Raw genomic sequence first — 20,342 nt, 5'->3', positions numbered from 1 at the left:
GAGATCCAAATGGGGGACTAAAGTGGGATGTCTGCCAATGGAGAGGTCATAGTGAGTGTAATTATGTAATACGAAGATCACTGAATGTGTGATTGAGAGCTAACAGTAACAACTACATACTCTGGAGCTACAAAGAAACATGTTGCCAACTACCTTGCTCGCTGTATGTTGTAAGGTGGTGCCTTGTAGCAGAATGGGGCCCTGAGAGACTTACACATGAGTGTCATTGCTGTGACAGCCATGTGTACATTTCCAGCAGAACAAGGCATTATAGTGATAGCTGTTCTGTGTCTGACTGTTGGCAGAGACATCTGGGGAGGATGCGACTGCTGGTGGTGGTGGCGAGTGTGTGGCTGGTGGCCGCCGTGGGGCAGGCAGGGGCCAAGCCGCCCAACATCGTCTTCATCGTCGCCGACGACATGGTGAGTCGCCATGCACTGAAATCCTTTTTTGTTAAGTTTTCAAGAGGGACTGTCGGACAGATGCGCTCAACTATAGCTGTAGGAGTACATCACTGACATCAGTTGTTAGAATTATGGGACACGTTTTGCGGCAGCATTTTATGACCTCTTTGGATACTGAAAATTTCTATCGCAGTTTATTAGATCGTGCAAGTTTATCACATGTAAGGCAACCTTATACTGTGTGACATGGAGTAGAATGAACTCGACTCATCAGAATCACAATGTCATGACTATGGTCTCCAAAGTTAATAGTTCACTTTACTTTTTGCCTATCTGGGAACCAGGTAGGATCAAAGCGAACTGAGTTGTTAAGTTTACGATCTCTCTTATTATTAAGCACAGATCGAAAGATTGTACTGGCAGTGGAATAGAAAGTGAAAGCTTTCACTTAGTTTCGATCCCACAAATTATTCGTCTCGTCTCTAGGTTTGAGGCGTATTACTGACAACCGTCATAAATCGATTGAATAATAAAGAGAAGTTATTGTTAAACTACCAACAACCACAACATCTGTAGTTGTAAACTTTCGAATTAAATGGCTTTTCTACTTTAAGCTCTATATGGTTGCAGATAGCAAACTGTTGAAAGGAAAGCAAGTACAACCCAGAACATAAAAACCAGAAAACCACAGCATGTGTTAACAAGGTGCACCTGTACATCTACAGAAATTCGTCTGTTTTTCAGATTTGTAAATACCAGCTTAAAGACCCAATTTTATATTTGCATGCATATTAAAGAATATCTTTCGTGTTCAGTAAAAAGGAAATAGAAGCTCACAGACGACGGTGAAATTACAGCGAAACGCGTCTGAGTTACAGAAGGAAAGAAAAAAATGGTGTGTAGCTCAAGGCGGACGCCCCTCCAAAAACAAGAGTGCAAGTCATTTTTCAGCGTATTAAGTAAGAGGTAACGCCATAGCAGATAGTATTCTTGTAGTTTGCTATGGCTAGTCACTTCTTTCCTCATTGGTGTTGGTCTATCTAAGCACTCCTTTTGTTTTTCAATCTGGACGCGCAAAATCATGAAAATCTGATTTTTTCCATCGGCCTACATTCCTTAAATGGAAAATCCTGTGATATCTCAGAGGATCAGAACAAAATGGCGCTCTGAACTGACTGAGATCTGCTACTGACTCATATATCCTCTGCAGTCCATGTGCTAGGCACAGTCTCACCTCTGATCCCACAAAAACTGCATATGTTAATACCTTAGCCATAACGTCTGTTTATTATTCAATCGGTTTACGAGGTTCGACACTAGTACGCAATAGACATAGGGACGAGAAGAATAAACTGTGGGACGGAAACTAAGTGAAAAGGTCTTTAGTAATAAACAGAGAAAATGAGAAAATGAAATATTCTATAGGGAAAATAGCACTCTACTCTGTGGTTCGAACACAGAACAATTCCAGCGTTACGGAGGACAGTACCGGAACAGCCGTGAAAACTGGAATGGGAGCATTACAGTCTTAAGATAGCAAAATAATATCATACATTTTCAAGATTATTGAGAAAAATGGGTGCTTCAAAGGAAAAAGAGCAGGAAGATAATATTTCGTGAGAATGTAGTCCACAACCTAAATAAATTGCGTAAAAGTTTAAAACAACGGTTAAGAATAAAGGTTTGGAGAAAATTATGTTATAAATTAAACGTGAACAATAAAAGGAAAAGGGAAAAAAGAAGGTGACACCATTTGAAGAGTGACTCTACGTAAGGCTTTAAAAATTTCCTGTATCAGAGTGTCTGGATTTTCGGTACAGGAATTGTGGAATACGAAATGTTTGGAACGTCTCATAAAACTGAAGACTACACTACTGACCATGCAAATTGCTAAACCAAGAATAAACGCAGATGATAAACGGGTATTCATTGGACAAATATATTATACTAGAACTGACATGTGGTTACATTTTCACGCAATTTGGGTGCATAGATCCTGAGAAATCAGTACCCAGAACAACCACCTCTGGCCGTAATAACGGCCTTGATACGCCTGGGCATTGAGTCAAACAGAGCTTGGATGGCGTGTACAGGTACAGCTGCCCATGCAGCTTCAACACGATACCACAGTTCATCAAGAGTAGTGACTGGCGTATTGTGACGAACCAGTTGCTCGTCCACCATTGACCAGTCGTTTTCAATTGGTGAGAGATCTCGAGAATGTGCTGGCCAGGGCAGCAGTCGAACATTTTCTGTATCCAGAAAGGCCTGTACAGGACCTGCAACATGCGGTCGTGCATTATCCTGCTGAAATGTAGGGTTTCGCAGGGATCGAATAAAGGGTAGAGCCACGGGTCGTAACACATCTTAAATGTAACGTCCATTGTTCAAAGTGCCGTCAATGCGAACAAGAGGTGATCGTGACATGTAACCAATGGCACCCCATACCATCACGCCGGGTGATACGCCAGTAGTGGCGATGACGAATACACGCTTCCAATGTGCGTTCACCGCGATGTCGCCAAACACGGATGCGACCATAATGATGCTGTAAACAGAACATGGATTCATCCGAAAAAAATGATGTTCTGCCATTCGTGCACCCAGGTTCGCCGTTGAGTACACCATCGCAGGCGCTCCTGTCTGTGATGCAGCGTCAAGGGTAACCACAGTCATTGTCTCCGAGCTGATAGTCCATGCTGCTGCAAAAATCGTCGAACTGTTCGTGCAGATGGTTGTTGTCTTGCAAACCTCCCCATCTGTTGACTCAGGGATCGAGACGTGGCTGCACGATCCGTTACAGTCATGAGGATAAGATGCCTGTCATCTCGACTGCTAGTGATACGAGGCCGTTGAGATCCAGTCCGGCGATCCGTATTACCCTCCTGAACCCACCGATTCCATATTCTGCTAACAGTCATTGGATCTCGACCAAGGCGAGCAGCAATGTCGCGATACGATAAACCGCAATGGCGATAGGCTGCAATCCGACCTTTATCAAAGTCGGAAACGTGATGGTACGCATTTCTCCTCCTTACACGAGGCATGACAAGAACGATTCGCCAGGTAACGCCGGTCAACTGCTGTTTGTGTATGAGAAATCAGTTGGAAACTTTCCTCATGACAGGACGATGTAGGTGTCGCCACCGGCGCCACCTTGTTTGAATGCTCTGAAAAGCTAATCATTTGCATATCACAGCATCTTCTTCGTGTCGGTTAAATTTCGCGTTTGTAGCACGTCATCTTTGCGGTGTAGCAATTTTAATGGCCAGTAGCGTAATATTGGAAAATAATATCGTAAATTTTGAAGATTATTCGGAAGAAATGAATGCTTCAAATGAAAAAGAGCAGGAAGATAATCTTTCATGAGAATGTAGTCTACAATATAAACACATTGCGTCAAATTTTAAAATAACGATTAAGGATAAAGGTTTGGAGAACATTATGTTATAAATTAAAAGTGAACAATAAAAGGACGGGGGAAAGAAGAAGGTGATCCTATTTGAAGGGTGGTAGTACGTAAGGCTTTAAAAATTTCATGTATCAGAATGTCTGGATTTTCGGTACAGAAATTGTGGAGTACGAAACGTTTGGAACGTCTTATGAAGCTGAAGACTAGCTTTGTTGGATTCGCGATTTAATAGCCAAACAGGGAGTAAACAGAGATTTCTTCAGCTTATTCAAACGCGTGACACGGAACAGTGGTAAACAGATGTAATCGATGACATTTTGTCTTTATATTTAATGGCGCTTCCCTCAGTACCACTGTATCTTTAATCTGTTAATCCACCGTAATACCTGTGTAAAATAGGCCCAAATGATTAATAATAAAATATGGTAGTCTCATTACAGACGTGTGCTCATGAGCTAAAGAATGTGTGTGACGTAGCAAAACGTGTTGCAGGGCTGGAACGACGTGAGCTTCCACGGCTCGGACCAGGTGCCCACGCCCAACATCGACGCCCTGGCGTACCGCGGGGTGATCCTCAACGGCCACTACGTGCAGCCAGTCTGCACGCCGTCCCGGTCGGCCATCATGACCGGGAAGTACCCCGTCCGGCTGGGTGAGTCTGACGTCAGCGACGGTCCGTGCTTAGCACTGCACCAGCGCTTTCTCATTATAATGCCATGTGAGAAGATTGATCACAGGAAACTCCTCTAGTGTCTCTCAAACTTGCTTCGTGTATAGTCCCTTTGATGTTACCTCTGTGTAAGTTTTCGTTCTGGTTCTCAATTTCTGATACCTCTTCTTCAATTGGAAGTAGAATTGTAACCTACTTCCTTCCTACGACCTCGTCAGTAATTGTGATATTTGTGTGTTCAAGCCCCTTTTGTTTACTCAGCTAACTGCAGAGAGCAAATGCTGTTGCGTTACCAGCAGATGGATTGCTCCACTGGTTTTCCATCTACGTGTGTGCGCTGTGACATTAGACACATCGTGTTGTTGCAGGCATGCAGGGCCACGTGATCCTGGGGGACGAGGTGCACGCGCTGCCCGAGGGCAAGATCCTGCCGCAGTACCTCAAGGACCTGGGCTACGTGACCAGGGCCATCGGCAAGTGGCACCTGGGACACTACTCCAAGGTCTACACGCCCACATACCGCGGGTTCGACTCCCACCTCGGCTACTGGAACGCCGGCGTCGGCTACTACGACTACATATTTGCAGACCAGGTAACCAGTCGGCTTCTTTTTTGCACTACAAGTCACCTCTTTTTTTTATAATTCAGTCTCGAAACTATTTGGATTACGGGATTGTGCGCTTGGGCCCCTAACGCAATAGTATAAGATCCTTAAGCTGATGGTTTTAACGCTTTTGGCGTTTTACATAGCCCTCCATGCACTGAGCCTTCTTAGAATCATGTGAAATAGTTATAAAAGCCCTTCTTTGAGATGTTGTTCAACTCAAGCGTCACGTTGGCCTGAGTGTCGGTTATTTCGTCAAAGCGTTGCCCCTTCATGTGAATTTCGGCATTTTGTTGTTTTGTGGTAGGTTCGTGTTGATAATCGTTATTCGTGATGATTTTTTTTTTTTCAGAAAAGCTTGTTTTACATTTCAATCAAGTCGTGGCAGGCATCCATGCATCGTTGTTTTTGTTTGAAAGGTGTGCTGGACAAACTCTGCACGCATTTTCCTCTTCTTCAAAGTTTTGTACATGGCTGCACGTTCAGAGACCGTGAATAGTTGCAACTGAAAGAAAACAGCCCTCGGTCAGTGTTTTTAACGAATTAACCGGGTTTCAACACTGCTAGAAGTGTCTTCCTCAGAATTTAAATCAAAGAATGGTCTATAACATGGTCACAGAATTATGACTAAAAACGTATGGTACAGAGTATAAGTACAGAATCATCGTAAAAGACTGGCAATACTTATATATCATTTATAAAATAATAAATATGCCAAAAGGGCATTAGTCACAAAGATATTTAAGATAAAATTGTGATGGCGAGCCACTAAGGGCTCCTCGTTACCTGCGCGGTTACAGATTTGGTGACTAATGCCCTTTTGGCATATTTATTATTTTATAAATGACATATAAGAATTGCCAGTCTTTCACGATGATTCTGTACTTATACTCTTATACTCTGTATCATACGTCTTTAGTCATAATTCTGTGACCATGTTATAGACCATTCTTTGGCCGCGCGGGATTAGCCGAGCGGTCTCAGGCGCTATATTCATGGACTGTGTGGCTGGTCCCGGCAGAGGTGCGAGTCCTCCCTTGGGCATCGGTGTATGTGTTTGTCCTTAGGATAATTTAGGTTAAGCAGTGTGTAAGCTTACGGACTGATGACCTGAGCAGTTAAGTACCATAAGATTTCACACACATTTGAACAGACCAGTCTTTGACATAAATTCTGAGGAAGACAGTGTTGAAACCCGGTTAATTCGTTAAAAATAGTGACCGAGGGCTGTTTTCTTTCAATTGTGTCTTCTTCAAAGTATTGTGTAGAATGTCTTGAACGTGGATTTAGAGATGTTGCGAGATACAACAACGTTGACGTACTACAGTAGCACGTCCACGGTTCAACTCTGTCAGCACACAACCGACTTGCCGAATACACGTCTCTTGTTTACAGTATTTGGTTCAAGCTACCGCCGTAGTTATTGAGCTGACGTCGGGTATACGCCAGGAATAAAATCAGTCACTGAGCTTTCTGTAGAGACGATGTATTAACTACCACAGCTTAACTACAGGCTCAGACGCTTCTCCTGATGCGATAACGAGACACTTCTTGATGTCAGTCTCTACTCCGCACTGAACAATGCCTCTGACAAATGTCATCAGGTACATACGTGCAACGTTGGTTTCAAACTTACATAATATCTCCACATTGCGTTAGACAAAAAGTTCCACGTTACTTTCATTGTCTCGGAATGGCCTCTGTTTGATATCATGAATGGACAAACACCTGTGATCTTATTGCCCGCCCATAAGATGCAAAACGTTCTGTGTATTTTTGGTACATCAGCCAGGTGTGTAATGAATTTGGTGATTTTAGTTTCTGAACTCGTAATTTCATTGCGCTCCCTTACATTATAAAGCATTGTGGGCATTAGACTGACGTGTGTCATATTACGACGACACAGGCGATTATCCTTCGGTAATGGCTTCTTGACCAGAGGTGATCTTTTTTCTCGATCACTAATTCGTTTTTTGATAGGATTGTTACAAGAACTATAAAAATTTCTTGTTATTGTGGAGAGTAAATGAGCTTCTCTGAGTAAAACCACATCACACTTGTGGCTGAGTGATATCCTTTCACTAGATGGTTTCTTGACTACCGACTGTCCTTCACATGCAGTGTGTAAGACGCGGAGAACAACACGAGCTTCTCTGAGACAATGTCCCGTCGGTAGCTGAGTGATGCGTTTCCCCCGGCAGGGTGCCCACGGGTACGACCTGCGCGAGAACCTGACGACGGCGTGGCAGTACAACGGCAAGTACGCGACGGACGTGTTCACCGAGGAGGCGGAGCGGCTGATCCGGGAGCACGACACGGAGCGGCCGCTGTTCCTCTACTTGGCGCACCTCGCCTGCCACCCCGGGGACCACTCGCAGCTCATCAACGCCCCGCAGGACCTCATCAACAGCTTCTCCTACATCTCGCACCCCGACCGCCGCATACTCGCAGGTGAGCCGTTTCGCAGCGCTGGTTACACTCTCTTACTGCTTTCCGTCCTATGAACACCTTCACCATCAGTGAGGTGATACTGGGACGGAACATTCGGTGTCCAAAGTGGCACTTCAGCGTCTTGTTCATTGCTTATGGTATTAATATGACTCAGATATTGTTATACACCAAGGTCTGTAAATTATGGTATAATAAGTGGGAATATTCTTATGTTGACAGCGGTGATGGCAAAGATGGACGAGTCGGTGGGGCGTGTGGTGACAGCCCTCCACGAGCGCGACATGCTCAACAACTCCATCATAGTGTTCGTCGCCGACAACGGGGCGGGCAGCGACGTCAACTGGGGGTCCAACTTCCCGTTCAGAGGCGTGAGTTAAATCCTCCTATACTCTCGTACAGTCTGAAGTCGGAATTGTGTTGTGTTATATTGGACACATTTTCTTAATGAAATGTAATCCCCTTCGTAGCCATCCTCCGTAGCCGAGATCGCTAACACACGTTTTTGTCCTGGAGCTGACTCTGAGGCAGACTCGTTCGAATCCTGGTCTATTTGGTGCTATTCGAGAGAAAAATATCTGCCGGCACCAGGTTTCACCTTCTGCCTTCTCTCTTCATCATCGTACAAGATAAATATAACACTAGCTGTACAAGCCTGCATTACACTGACCTAACCTCTATATAGAGCCAACGGCCTTGCCGCAGTGGTAACACCGGTTCCCGTCAGGTCACCGAAGTTAAGCGCTGTCGGCCTGTCACTGTTCTGAAACGGGGTGCACTCAGCCCTTGTGAGGCCAACTGAGGAGCTACTGCGGTCTCGTAAACTGACATACAGCCGGGAGAGCGGTGTACTGACCACATGTTCCTCCATATCCGCATCCAGTGGCCCCGGTAGGCTAAGGATGACACGGCGGCCGGTCGGTAGTATTGGGCCTCCACAGCCTGTTCGGAATGAATTTAGTTTTTTAGTTTAATCTCTATATAGACACGTGTGAAACACCTCTCGTTTCTCCGTAAGGAAAGGCGCCAATGAGTGTGGAGGAAGAACAACATTTTCAACAGGAGGCTGAGCCGAAACAGTGGGATTTCAGGTCTACGATATCATACATTTACGTTTTTACTGCTCTATAGCGTCAAGTGTCCTAATTGCAACGTAGTGGTTGCACTCTTGGTTTTGGAAGGACCATAAAACTCTTACAGCGGGTATAGGAAGATGTTATTGCTCTCTTCCTCCTGTTGATGGTTCCTCTGGAAATATGCAACAAAAGCTATAGGCAACCCTGTCTACGTTGGTGGCACAGAGCAGAAGAGGAATGTGAGAACCGCTCTCAGAGGGAAATATATCGTACAATATTTCACAACTGATTTATTAAACAGCAAAAATTACGAAAGGTAATTACAATACTCGTATCAAACAGCCACATTTGATTAAACTTAGGAGTTCAGCCAGTAAACAAATCAGAATATGAGACTCAGAGAACTTCCATTCAAAATGATGAACTCTGTGACACTGTAATTATTCGAAAATCATAAAGTAATCTTACATATTTTTTTATAATTTTCAGTGCGATAGCGTCCGCAGCTGCGATGAATTTTTGAATGATTTCTTGAAGCCTTCAGCTGCCATTTTCTTTATTTCCTGTACGATTGTACAATTTCCGCCTTAGGCCATTTTCAAGTATTTTATGGACAAGTTTTTGGTAACAGATTATGCCATATACGTCCTTGCTCCTATGACATCATGTTATGCTCATAAATTAGTTCGAGGTGTTCACGCTATTTTAGGAGCACGTTACTTTTGAGCAGTTGTTGAAAGCTTACCAAAAATTCATCCATAAAATACTTGAAAATGGCGTAAGGCCGATACAGTCGTACAAGAAATAAAGAAATTGGAAAGTAAAGGCTTCAAGAAATCATTCAGAAAAAATTATATTGTTGAAAATAGTGGCCTAGTTCACTGTCTTAAAGATTTGCGTCACTGAGTAGTGACTCTGTTAATAATGTTTAATGATCACAATATAATCTTATATAAAAGGCCAGCTTGGATTAGAGATATTACGAAAAAATATCGGCAAAGACACGAACAAAATTTATCCAACAGAATGAAACGCTACTCTCCACAGTAAGTGGTGACTGTGGTGACTATGGAAATGACTTATTCAATGATATTACTCCAAGCACCAAATGACCCTAACAGCAAGTAACTGCCATGAGAGGAATACAATAAGATGTTATATTACTGCTCCGCCAACACGTGGAAGTCCGGCACCAAATCGCTCAGTGTTCCTCGCACCAACGGAATGAAAACTGAAGTAGACACGCCAGCCGGCTGGTTGCCGTCAGGGACAACTCTCCACAGGTGGCACGTACCTGTTTGCCTGAGCCAACGTGAGGCCATCAGCGTCCTCCATATGGCCCAGCGGCCTCACTTGCCAAAACAGACGGGAAAACCACCTTGAACGGACTGTGCCAATCGCTCCTCAGTTGATACTTCTGTATCGTTCCCGCCGCTGGCTTCTCCAGGAAGCCCAAGACATTGTCGTTGGATCTTCTTCTTCTGCAACCTGCTGGTGGCTCGAATTGAAATTTCCAGATTAATCGCTTTCGTATTGCCTCACCTGTCCCTTGCAAAATGTCATGTTTCAAATTACAGCTGTTCACAGAGAACTGCTTCAAGAGTATGGTGTTATATTTTCTGGCCAACTTGTGTCCTTTCAATGGTCAGAAAACCCCAGATTCGGCGATTTCCTAAGAATGATGGTGGTTCTTCCCAAGTTATCTATTCATTGGAAGCATAATCAATTTTCTTTAAGTAAGAGTTTTTCAAAAACCATCAGACCCAGAAAAAGGCCACTGCAGTCGTGGCCGAAACGTTGGTTTTTTCTCCAGCAGCAGTAGTTTTTACATTATGACGCGGTACCATACCCAGGAAACCTTTATGTCGACTGACTCTGGCCACGGAAGCCAACGCAACTGTATTTTTCAAAAATGTTTAGCAGTGTGTTTCTCAGATATTGTTCTACTACCTAAATTTCGTTCAGAGGTATTGTGAAAAAAAGATTGAGTGGGTTCAAAGTACATGTTATATTTCGTCACAGGGTGTTTCAAAGGGGTGACAGATCACGTCATGCGAAACAACTTTTGTTAGAGAGAAAATGTTCGCTGACACCTCCCAGAGACGCCAGAAGTCCCTTAGCATTCACTGTTACTGTGAAGAAGAAGCTTCACCGAACTAATAAAGTCTATTAACCATGTGTGGAGCACACTATCTACCCCAGTAAACATAGATTTTCAACAAGAAAATCTGTGAGTGTCTCTAACCGGGGGAAGATATTTTAGAAGTGAATGAGTAATTTCATTTATGTTCGTTCTACCGCCTTTCACACGGAACAGATGTCTGGTTGATAGGCAACACACATTGCATACGAGTGCCGCAAAATGCCTGTGCCCTGCTGCCTATCAGGTGCATAACCAGTCTTAACGAAGCCTAACCTAGCCGGGAAAACTTCAGCGAATATTTTGTCGCTAACAAATATTTCTCCCCATGGCGCTATCTATCGGCCCTAAACGTCTGTCGCAATGACTCTGAAACACCCATTATATGCAATACAAGAGTGCCAGAAATATGCGCAGAAGCCTGCAACTCCATGTGCTGAAACTAAGGTGGTCAGCAAGTACAGAACAAATTTTGAAATACCAGAAGGCTCCTTGTGAGAGGCACAATATATTACTTTCAACGATATAGTAACCGAGTAGTGTTCATCATAGGGAGACTGGAGGGAATCCCATACATGCAAGGATATAAAACATTCTTTCACACAACACTCGAGAGCGTAATGGGGAAGGAGATGCATAATACATGTGTACGTACTTCACAGCTTCCTCCGTATACTTTGCGGCGGTTTGCGGAACAATAATGTAGTTGCAGTATGTGCAGTACACATTCTATCTGTGTCTGCCTGAAGAGATGTACACTTGCCGTATTTGAGTGAAACAATTGTTTTTCTTATGTACTGTGTCCCGAAACGCTGCATTTAATTTCTTAGCTATAGAACATTATATGCAATTTGTAATACGGTACGTGTCATGCTGTGACGTGTCGCGTTGCTTTGTTTGCAGATAAAGAACAGCCTGTGGGAGGGTGCGGTGCACGGCGTGGCTACCGTGTGGAGCCCCCTGCTGCAGATCACGTCCAGGGTGGACCACGAGCTGATGCACATATCGGACTGGCTGCCCACGCTGTACGCCGCAGCAGGTATGTCCAGGGGAGAGAGGTGGTGGGAAGAGGGGGCAGGGTGCTCATTTGGGAGGGCACCCAGGGAAACGGTCGCATCTGATGCAATCGTCAATACCACTCGCATGTAATGCCAGTATTTCCACACAGGTACGTCCAGAGCAGTGTGGGGGGAGGGGTGGAGCTCATTTGTTGGGAGAGCTGGCCACCAGATCGGTCACGACAAATGTTGGCCATACTGGGGAGTCCCATCCTTGTGGTTGGTTGTTGTCGTCTTCACTTTGAAGTCTGGTTCGATACAGCTCCCTATGCTAGTTAGTTCTGTGCAAGCCCCTTGAGCTCTACTACTAAAACCTATATCCACTTGAACATACTTGTTGTATTCCAATCATGGTCTTGAATTTTTACCCCCACACTTCCCTCCATACGAATCTGACAATTCATTAACATCTCACAAGGAACCCTTGAATGCCAGATCGAAATTTCAATATTTAGTAAGGTTCGTTTGAAGAAAACACTTATGACAGGACAAATGTTGGCTGCCAATGAGTCTCCATGTGCATTAGTAGGGCGACAGAAAATGAGAGTCCGCAAGGGGAAGAGATCAACCTTCTACGGTATGTATGTAACATATTTCACAAAATGGACATCGTCGACGTTTAAGCAATGTTCGAAACAAACCATTAACTTGCACCTTGAACACTGAATAAAAAATAGCGCGCCACAGTGATCATAAATGTTCGCACCATCAAGAGCGAAGACGTGCTCCTTGGCAGTTACAAACCCTGCAGGACGTCCAGTTTGGTATCCACTGTTAAAGAATGCTTACACAGACAACTTTGTGTAACTGAGAACTGGTGGAATGGATGGCATGCGACCGAATGCGCAACTGTCTCTCGAGGAGCTTATTGGGAAGCTGGCTGAATTTGTCCAGTGGTTCCAGGTGAACTGCAATGTCACACACTTTTCAGGAGGGACAGTTTTCTCTTTGAAGTATGATTTTTAAATGCAGACCAGGGATCAAGGAAAAACAAGTTTTTTGACTAGCTATTGGTGAGAAGCAGTGCTCATACCATAGTCGCAGTTGTCTTACGCCCATTTTCCCACTATTGCTTGCTGTAAGGTAAATATCCCTCTCTGCCCTTGCAAGATCACGCACACGAGAAAGAATCGTAGGGGGCGGGGCTCCTCCAACTTCTCGCAGCACAATAAGTAACTTTCCAGCCAATTTACCATTCAGATTAACAGCCGGCATAAATGTATAGAAATGCATCAAGTCATTGATGCTACTTATCTTGATACAACTCTCTTGGTACCTCAGATTTCCTGGAATCCTTTCATAAGCATTTCCTCTTCAAATACGGATTGGTCAGAACTGAAAGCAAATTTCTTTACTGAACGATAAGTTCGTTTATATCATCTTCGGGCGGATTCCGCAGTTTGCTATGCATCGTTAAGTTGACGGTTGGTTTGAAATGTCATTATCTTACATCTTGCAATTCTGTAGCACTATTATGCAACTATCCACTGGTTCCCTTGATGATGATGGCGATGTTTGGTTTGTGGGGCTCTCAACTGCGTGGTTATCAGCGCCCGTACTCATACCCAATCTGTACACAGTCCAAACGGGCTACATTCATGAATGGTGATGGAATGATGAGGACAACACAAACATCCCGTCCACGGACAGAGAAAAATCCCCAACCCGGCCGGGAATAGAGCCCGGAACCCCGTGATCCACAGGCAGCAATGCTAGCCACTAGACCACCAGCTGCGGACCCACTGCTTCCCTTGAAATCACTATAATCTATGTCGTAACCGATTTGGTGAGCATAAAGTAGCAGGTCACTGTCATACACATCCTATAAATTGTGTCGAGCATCCCTGAAACGCGCAAACACCAGTTTTTGTAACAAGTGCGCCTTGTCCTCCCTTGAACATCCGTAATTTTCCTAACGCACTACAATGACGCATTGCTGCGAACTTATTCAAAATCTACTCATAACTGTTTTTGTACTATGCAGAGAATGACCTTGTATGTACGTATTTATTTATAGTACCTGCTCCTTGAACAACGACTGTCCTTTTCTACGTTTCACTGGAGACAGGATTTGTGGCTTCCTGTCCGACAAGGATTATAAACTTAATGGCTCTACACATTTTTCTACATCACTTTCACTTGCTAAGCACGTTTCGTCGTGATTTTACTCCTCAGTATATTGTCCGAACAGTCGAGGGTATACGAAACCACACACATCCCACTGACTCACCTTGAAGAAATACTAATACATCATCTGCCACTTCTTTTCCACTCAGCGAAATTTCTTGGCTTCCTTTCTGATGAAATGTCAACTACTACAATTCTTTTTGTAGATATAATGCAATGTTTGCTTTGATTATCATTGCCATTGCTCTGCTTTGTATCAGCTCCACTAGCACTGTAGCACTGCTGCGAGTTACTCGTGGATTAAGCAATTCAGCTACGCTCCCGTAGTCTCACGCTGTGCTCACCGTTGGGTATCTGCAGTCCCACCCCCTGCTGCCATTGGCAACCAATGCTGTGGTTTCATGGTAGACAATGTGTGGAGTGACGAACGCCGTGAACATCTTTGGTCTTTTGCGATCCTACACACAAGGCATTCCTTGTCAGATTGTAACATGTCAACCGATCCCTTCTTTTAGACAAACTGTGCCATTTATATCTTTTACTCACAGTTCGATTCAACAGCGCTCATTAGTTGTTCGATCTTCCAATCTACTTTCGAGAATTCTTCTGTAGTTTCCCATTTGGACACCTCTTGTTCTCTTCTTGCCTGAGCTATGCATCATCCATATTCCATTTCCGTACAATGCTACACTTGACAAATACCTCTCTAGTTCGGCCAGCATCAGTTATTTTGCTGCCCAATTACCAAGCTTAATCTGCTGCTGTTAGTTTCCCATTTCCCAGCCTAGCCCCCTAAGTAGCGTATGATTCAATTCAGCCTCACTCAGTTACCCCTCATTTACTTTTTTGACGTTCTTTTTAGTACAGATCTTTTTGAAATGTGGTGCTTCAGAATAATGCTGAAGATTTTATGCTAATAAATAGGTATTAAATCAGTGGACAAGCGAAATTTGTGGCACAAATTGATTTAAAATAGGAGTCGCTTTAAAAGGCACATTATGAGGCACCAAGTAACTGGGGGGGGGGGGGGGGGGAGGATTAAAAGCGGAGCGGGAGACCAAGGCTTGAAAACAGTAAGCAGGTGCAAATGGATGCTGAAGGTAGCAGTCATGTACAGATAGACAGGCTTGCACAGGAGAGATCAGGGTGGGGAGCTGCATAAAACCAGTCTTAGAACAGAAGACCACAAACTACCTCTTAAAAGAACAACTTCTGTAACCAAAAACAAAGGTCCTTTGAGTTAAAGTGTGAACGTATCGTAGCGAACTGTTCATTCTGCATTAATATTGAAACGTCCTTAAATTTTATTGTAATTTTCATAGCAGCTAGATCCAATGCAGCTCTTCTGTATGTGCACACTGAAGCCTGAATGTAGGCCCATACCCTTACGGAGCTGCCTTTTCCAGGAGGTAATGCGTCAGACCTGCCGGACGACCTGGACGGCGTGAACATGTGGCCGCGGCTGGTCTCTGGAGAGCCCAGCCAGCGCACGGAGATACTCCTCAACTACGACGAGGTGGCCGAGAACGGCGCCGTCCGCGTCGGCGACTGGAAGCTCGTCAAAGGTCAGTAGCAGCCCGGTCCGCGCTGGCGTTATCTGGAATACCACTCCACGTGTAACAACAGTACTAACGGTGCAAAGGCACAGTAAGTAGACAAGTTCAGAGATATGTTGCACAATCTGTGGTTCCAATGACCATAGAGACCAGAATAGATAACTCTGATGTGTCCTTTAGAGATATAACTACTATGTGTTAAGAGCTAGTTTTTATTTCGTAGGTCGAAGAATAGTTCATAACGAATTGTCTCCAGAACCCAATCCAGCGGTACATCGGCAGGAACAAGAGATATTTAGATGCAAGTAGTTCTTCAGGTATTTGTATGATAGTGATATTTTGCTACCAGAGTTCTGCCATGAAAGATAAGAAAGCTCGTACAGCCAAAAGTGTGGAGAAGAATGGAAAGGATACTGTAGGATTTAGCTCTAGAAAAAGCAATCATGAATTCGAATTAATACCAGAAAAACGATTGACAGAGGACAGAGAAACATCTATGACTTTCTTTAGCAGTTAGTTAACTGGCAGAGCAATTAGAAAGGGAAGTACGAAACATAGACTGAATAGTTTTGTGACGTTGGTATGTATCTCAAGCCATAGAATGTGTACCGTAATTTTCAGATGATGTAAGACAAAAACTTGTAAGAGAGCAAGAAGCGAGAGTATATGAAGAAGTAATAGCGACATGATGTTGGGCAGTTGCATTTAGTGTATACACAATCTGGTAAAAAGTATTCGGACACCCCTATGTAAAGAAGAATTGACCACTAGACACCACGACAGGTGGATCCTCCAGTATAAAAAGATATGGGCAGTATTGTGGTATCGATGGGTTAGTCGAGAGAGCTCAGAGACTTTGAACGTGGACTAGTCATTGCACATCACCTGAGAAACAAATCCACTGCGGACATTTCAACCCTTGCAAAGCTGTCCAAGTTGACTTTTGGCAACGACATGGAAACGTCAAGGAATAACTACAGCTAAACTAAGACCAGGTAAACCTCATGTACTGATGGAAAGGGATTTTGTGCGGGCAACTCATTTCCGAAGTAAGTGTTAAACATAGTTTGAGGTGGTCCAAGGAACGACACGACTGGACATTGGATGACGAGCCATTCAAAGAGATAGATCATGCTACACCCTGTATGAATCCAGTGGAAAGATTTGGATTTGGCGAATGCCTGGAGAACGTTTCGAGCCATGACATCTAGTGCCAACAGTGAAATACAGAGAAGGTGATGGTATGATATAGAGGTGTCTTTCGTGGTTAGGGTGTGGCACCCTTATTGAACTTAAGCAATCGCTAAATGGAGAAGGATATGAACACATTTTCCAGAATTGTGTATTGTGTACAGTAGGGGACATAGATGATAAGTGATTGTATCAGCACGACATTGCGCAATGTCGTAAAGGAGTATTTGTGGGGCGATGGCTGGTGAACAATAACATTCTTGAAATCCATTTTACTACCCAGAATCCCAACCTGAACGCAATAGAACACCTTTAGCCTGAGTTACATCTACATCTACATACTCCGCAATCCACCATACGGTGCGTGGCGGAGTGTACCTCGTACCATAACTATCATCTTCTCTCCCTGTCCCACTCCCAAACATAACGAGGGAAAATTGACTGTCTATATGCCTCTGTACGAGTCCTAATCTCTCTTATCTTATCTTTGTGGTCTTTCCGCGAAATATAAGTTGGCGGTAGTAAAATTGTACTGCAGTCAGCCTCAAATGCTGGTTCTCTAAATTTCCTCAGTAGCGATTCACGAAAAGAACGCCTCCTTTCCTCCAGAGATTCCCACCCGAGTTCCTGGAGCATTTCCGTAACACTCGCGTGATGATCAAACCTACCAGTAACAAATCTAGCAGCCCGCCTCTGAACTGCTTCTATGTCCTCCCTCAATCCGACCTGATAGGGATCCCAAACGCTCGCGCAATACTCAAGAATAGCTCGTATTAGTGTTTTATAAGCAGTCTCCTTTACAGATGAACCACATCTTACCAAAATTCTTCCAATGAACCGAAGACGACTATCCGCCTTCCTGCCGTTACATGCTTGTCCCACTTTATATCGCTCTGCAATATTACGCCCAAATATTTAATCGATGTGACTGTGTCAAGCGCTGCACTACTAATGGAGTATTCAAACATTACGGGATTCTTTTTCCTATTCATCTGCAATAATTTACATTTATCTATTTTTAGAGTTAGATCACCTACTTCGCTCCAAACCCCAGCATCCAACATCATTACCTTCTCTGGCTTCGGCTCTGGAGGGAGAATGGGCTGTCATTCCTACAAAGATATTCAGACACCTCACTGAAGATGGTCCCAGAATAGTTCAAGCCGTCATAAATGTAGAGGTGGACACGCCGCATATTAATGTCCAGTAATATGTGGCAGGACACTTTTATCAGATAATGTACATGATATTGTAAGTAGTTTGGACAACAGCAGTAATAGCTGTGTTGGTGCGGCAGGTGTGCAGAACAACGACTACTACGCTGGGGCGAGCGGCGCTGAGGACCCGCTGTTTACGCCAGCCTACGACCCAGAGGAGGTGCTGGCCAGCCCAGTGGGGCAGGCGCTCTCCAGCGTGGTCGGGGCGTCCCCGGAGGCGGAGGACGTGCTGCGGCTGCGCGCTGAGGCGACCGTGTCCTGCCCGGAGCGGCCCGCCCACGGACTGTGCAACATCACGAGCAGCAGCGGCTGGTGCGTCTTCAACATCAGGCAGGACCCGTGCGAGGCGGGCGACGGTACGCCTGCTGACATGCCGGAGGGCCTGGTGGACACTCTGCTGGAGCGGCTGGAGACGCTGTCGCAGCCGCTGATGCCGCAGCCAGGGGCCAACATCACGCAGACCGACCTGGCCGACCCCAAGCGCTGGAACAACACCTGGGTGCCCTGGGTCGACTGCCTCGAAGACGAAACGGATCCCATGTGCAATGTCATCACGTAGATACTTCTCTCTCGCTCAACACATATTTTGTACCAACACTTTGATGTGCCTAGTTGAAATACCAATAAAAGTGTGTCACATATCGTACTTCGTGATTTTCTCTCAATATCAGTCCCAGTGGAAAACCAACAAAAGTTGCCTGCATTAAATAGAAAAATATAGAGGAATCTCCGGTAGATATCACAGAGGGAAGCCAGCTCCAAAAGACTATTTTTGGTGGCAAAAGGTCAAATCTGTGTCTCAAGTCGGTTACCTGGAACCTCTCTATTCACCGTGGCACTAGGAGGGTTAGGGGTGATGGGCGACTCACCCCAGCCGCCTTTTACCCCAGGGAGACATCCCCAATAGTTATCTTGACAGCAGGCTTAGTGGACCTGCGGCCGTCCTAGAGGGGATGGAACGGGATAAATCCTCGACCTGGTATCTCCTGGCTGGAGCCCAATAATCTACCTACTAGACCATGACGGCCATCAGTTTACGATGGCGTCCTCAAGAAAGCAATTCGTACAACTAAATGCAGTAAACACATTGTCCAGTAGCATGTAACGTAAGGCTAACTGAAAAATATGCCGTTATAAATAAGTAATAGGATTTAGACATTCAGAATTATCCATCTTCATGTATGCAGAATAAATCAATTAGCTAGCCTGCAACCGTAAACGAGGGAAACACATGATCTACAGGACTTCAACGAGTACCGAGAACAGCATCGTGAGATTGATGAGGAATATGCCTTACCAATGTACAGGATTCAAAGCCAACATCAGAGTATATACTCCATTATTGCCATCCCATCCTCAAGTGTATGAGTATCCTGTATAACCTTTCAGACCTTCTATGAACTGTCTATGACTGTTAGCTTCCACATTACTAGTGACATAAAATCATATAGAACATTTGTGAGCGAAGTGGAAGAAAGAATTGCTAACAGTCCAGAACATTACATGGTTAGCCCGGTAAGAGACAAAGTCGCCCTCGATGGAGAAGAGTGAAGATACAAGAACATAGTACAGAGTGAAAAACATAAAAGCGAATCCCTAATGAAACCGCTATCTGACATTACGTATGAAAGACTCTAAGACAAGTAGTGCGACTTGCGGGTAAATACATTAGTACTGATTATTGCTGCCGTGCAGCTGTGGTCATGTAATATGTCTTATTCTATCCCGAAGAGGATGTCTATAGTTGAGGCCTATATTCGTCCACAGTCGTTTGAATTAAAAACGTCAAGTGATCGTCGTAGGAAAAATTCGGAATGTCAGTTACCAGCGAAGAGTAGCATACACGATTTACTGAACAAATTGGCCAAGTGTGAGTAGGGTTCGCGCACTGAGTGTTCGGTACAAACTTAATTATGGATATACACTCCTGGAAATTGAAATAAGAACACCGTGAATTCATTGTCCCAGGAAGGGGGAACTTTATTGACACATTCCTGGGGTCAGATACATCACATGATCACACTGACAGAACCACAGGCACATAGACACAGGCAACAGAGCATGCACAATGTCGGCACTAGTACAGTGTATATCCACCTTTCGCAGCAATGCAGGCTGCTATTCTCCCATGGAGACGATCGTAGAGATGCTGGATGTAGTCCTGTGGAACGGCTTGCCATGCCATTTCCACCTGGCGCCTCAGTTGGACCAGCGTTCGTGCTGGACGTGCAGACCGCGTGAGACGACGCTTCATCCAGTCCCAAACATGCTCAATGGGGGACAGATCCGGAGATCTTGCTGGCCAGGGTAGTTGACTTACACCTTCTAGAGCACGTTGGGTGGCACGGGATACATGCGGACGTGCATTGTCCTGTTGGAACAGCAAGTTCCCTTGCCGGTCTAGGAATGGTAGAACGATGGGTTCGATGACGGTTTGGA

General features: G+C 44.6%; 1 protein-coding gene across 1 annotated transcript; it reads left to right on the top strand.

Moving 5' to 3' along the window:
• Nucleotides 1-320: 320 nt before the first annotated feature.
• LOC124545660 (arylsulfatase B-like) lies at nt 321-18,462 on the top strand. Its single transcript, XM_047124608.1, has 8 exons — nt 321-422; nt 4,309-4,468; nt 4,855-5,078; nt 7,292-7,541; nt 7,761-7,909; nt 11,658-11,793; nt 15,346-15,504; nt 17,984-18,462. Exons 1-8 carry the CDS (start codon nt 321-323, stop codon nt 18,460-18,462), a joined length of 1,659 nt encoding a protein of 552 aa, XP_046980564.1.
• The last annotated feature ends 1,880 nt before the right edge of the window (nt 18,463-20,342 follow it).

This window comes from Schistocerca americana, chromosome 8, assembly GCF_021461395.2.
Source record: "Schistocerca americana isolate TAMUIC-IGC-003095 chromosome 8, iqSchAmer2.1, whole genome shotgun sequence".
Taxonomy (NCBI): Eukaryota; Metazoa; Arthropoda; class Insecta; order Orthoptera; family Acrididae; genus Schistocerca; species Schistocerca americana.
Note: the sequence above shows the minus strand (reverse complement) of the source record. Positions and strands in the feature narration are given on the sequence as shown.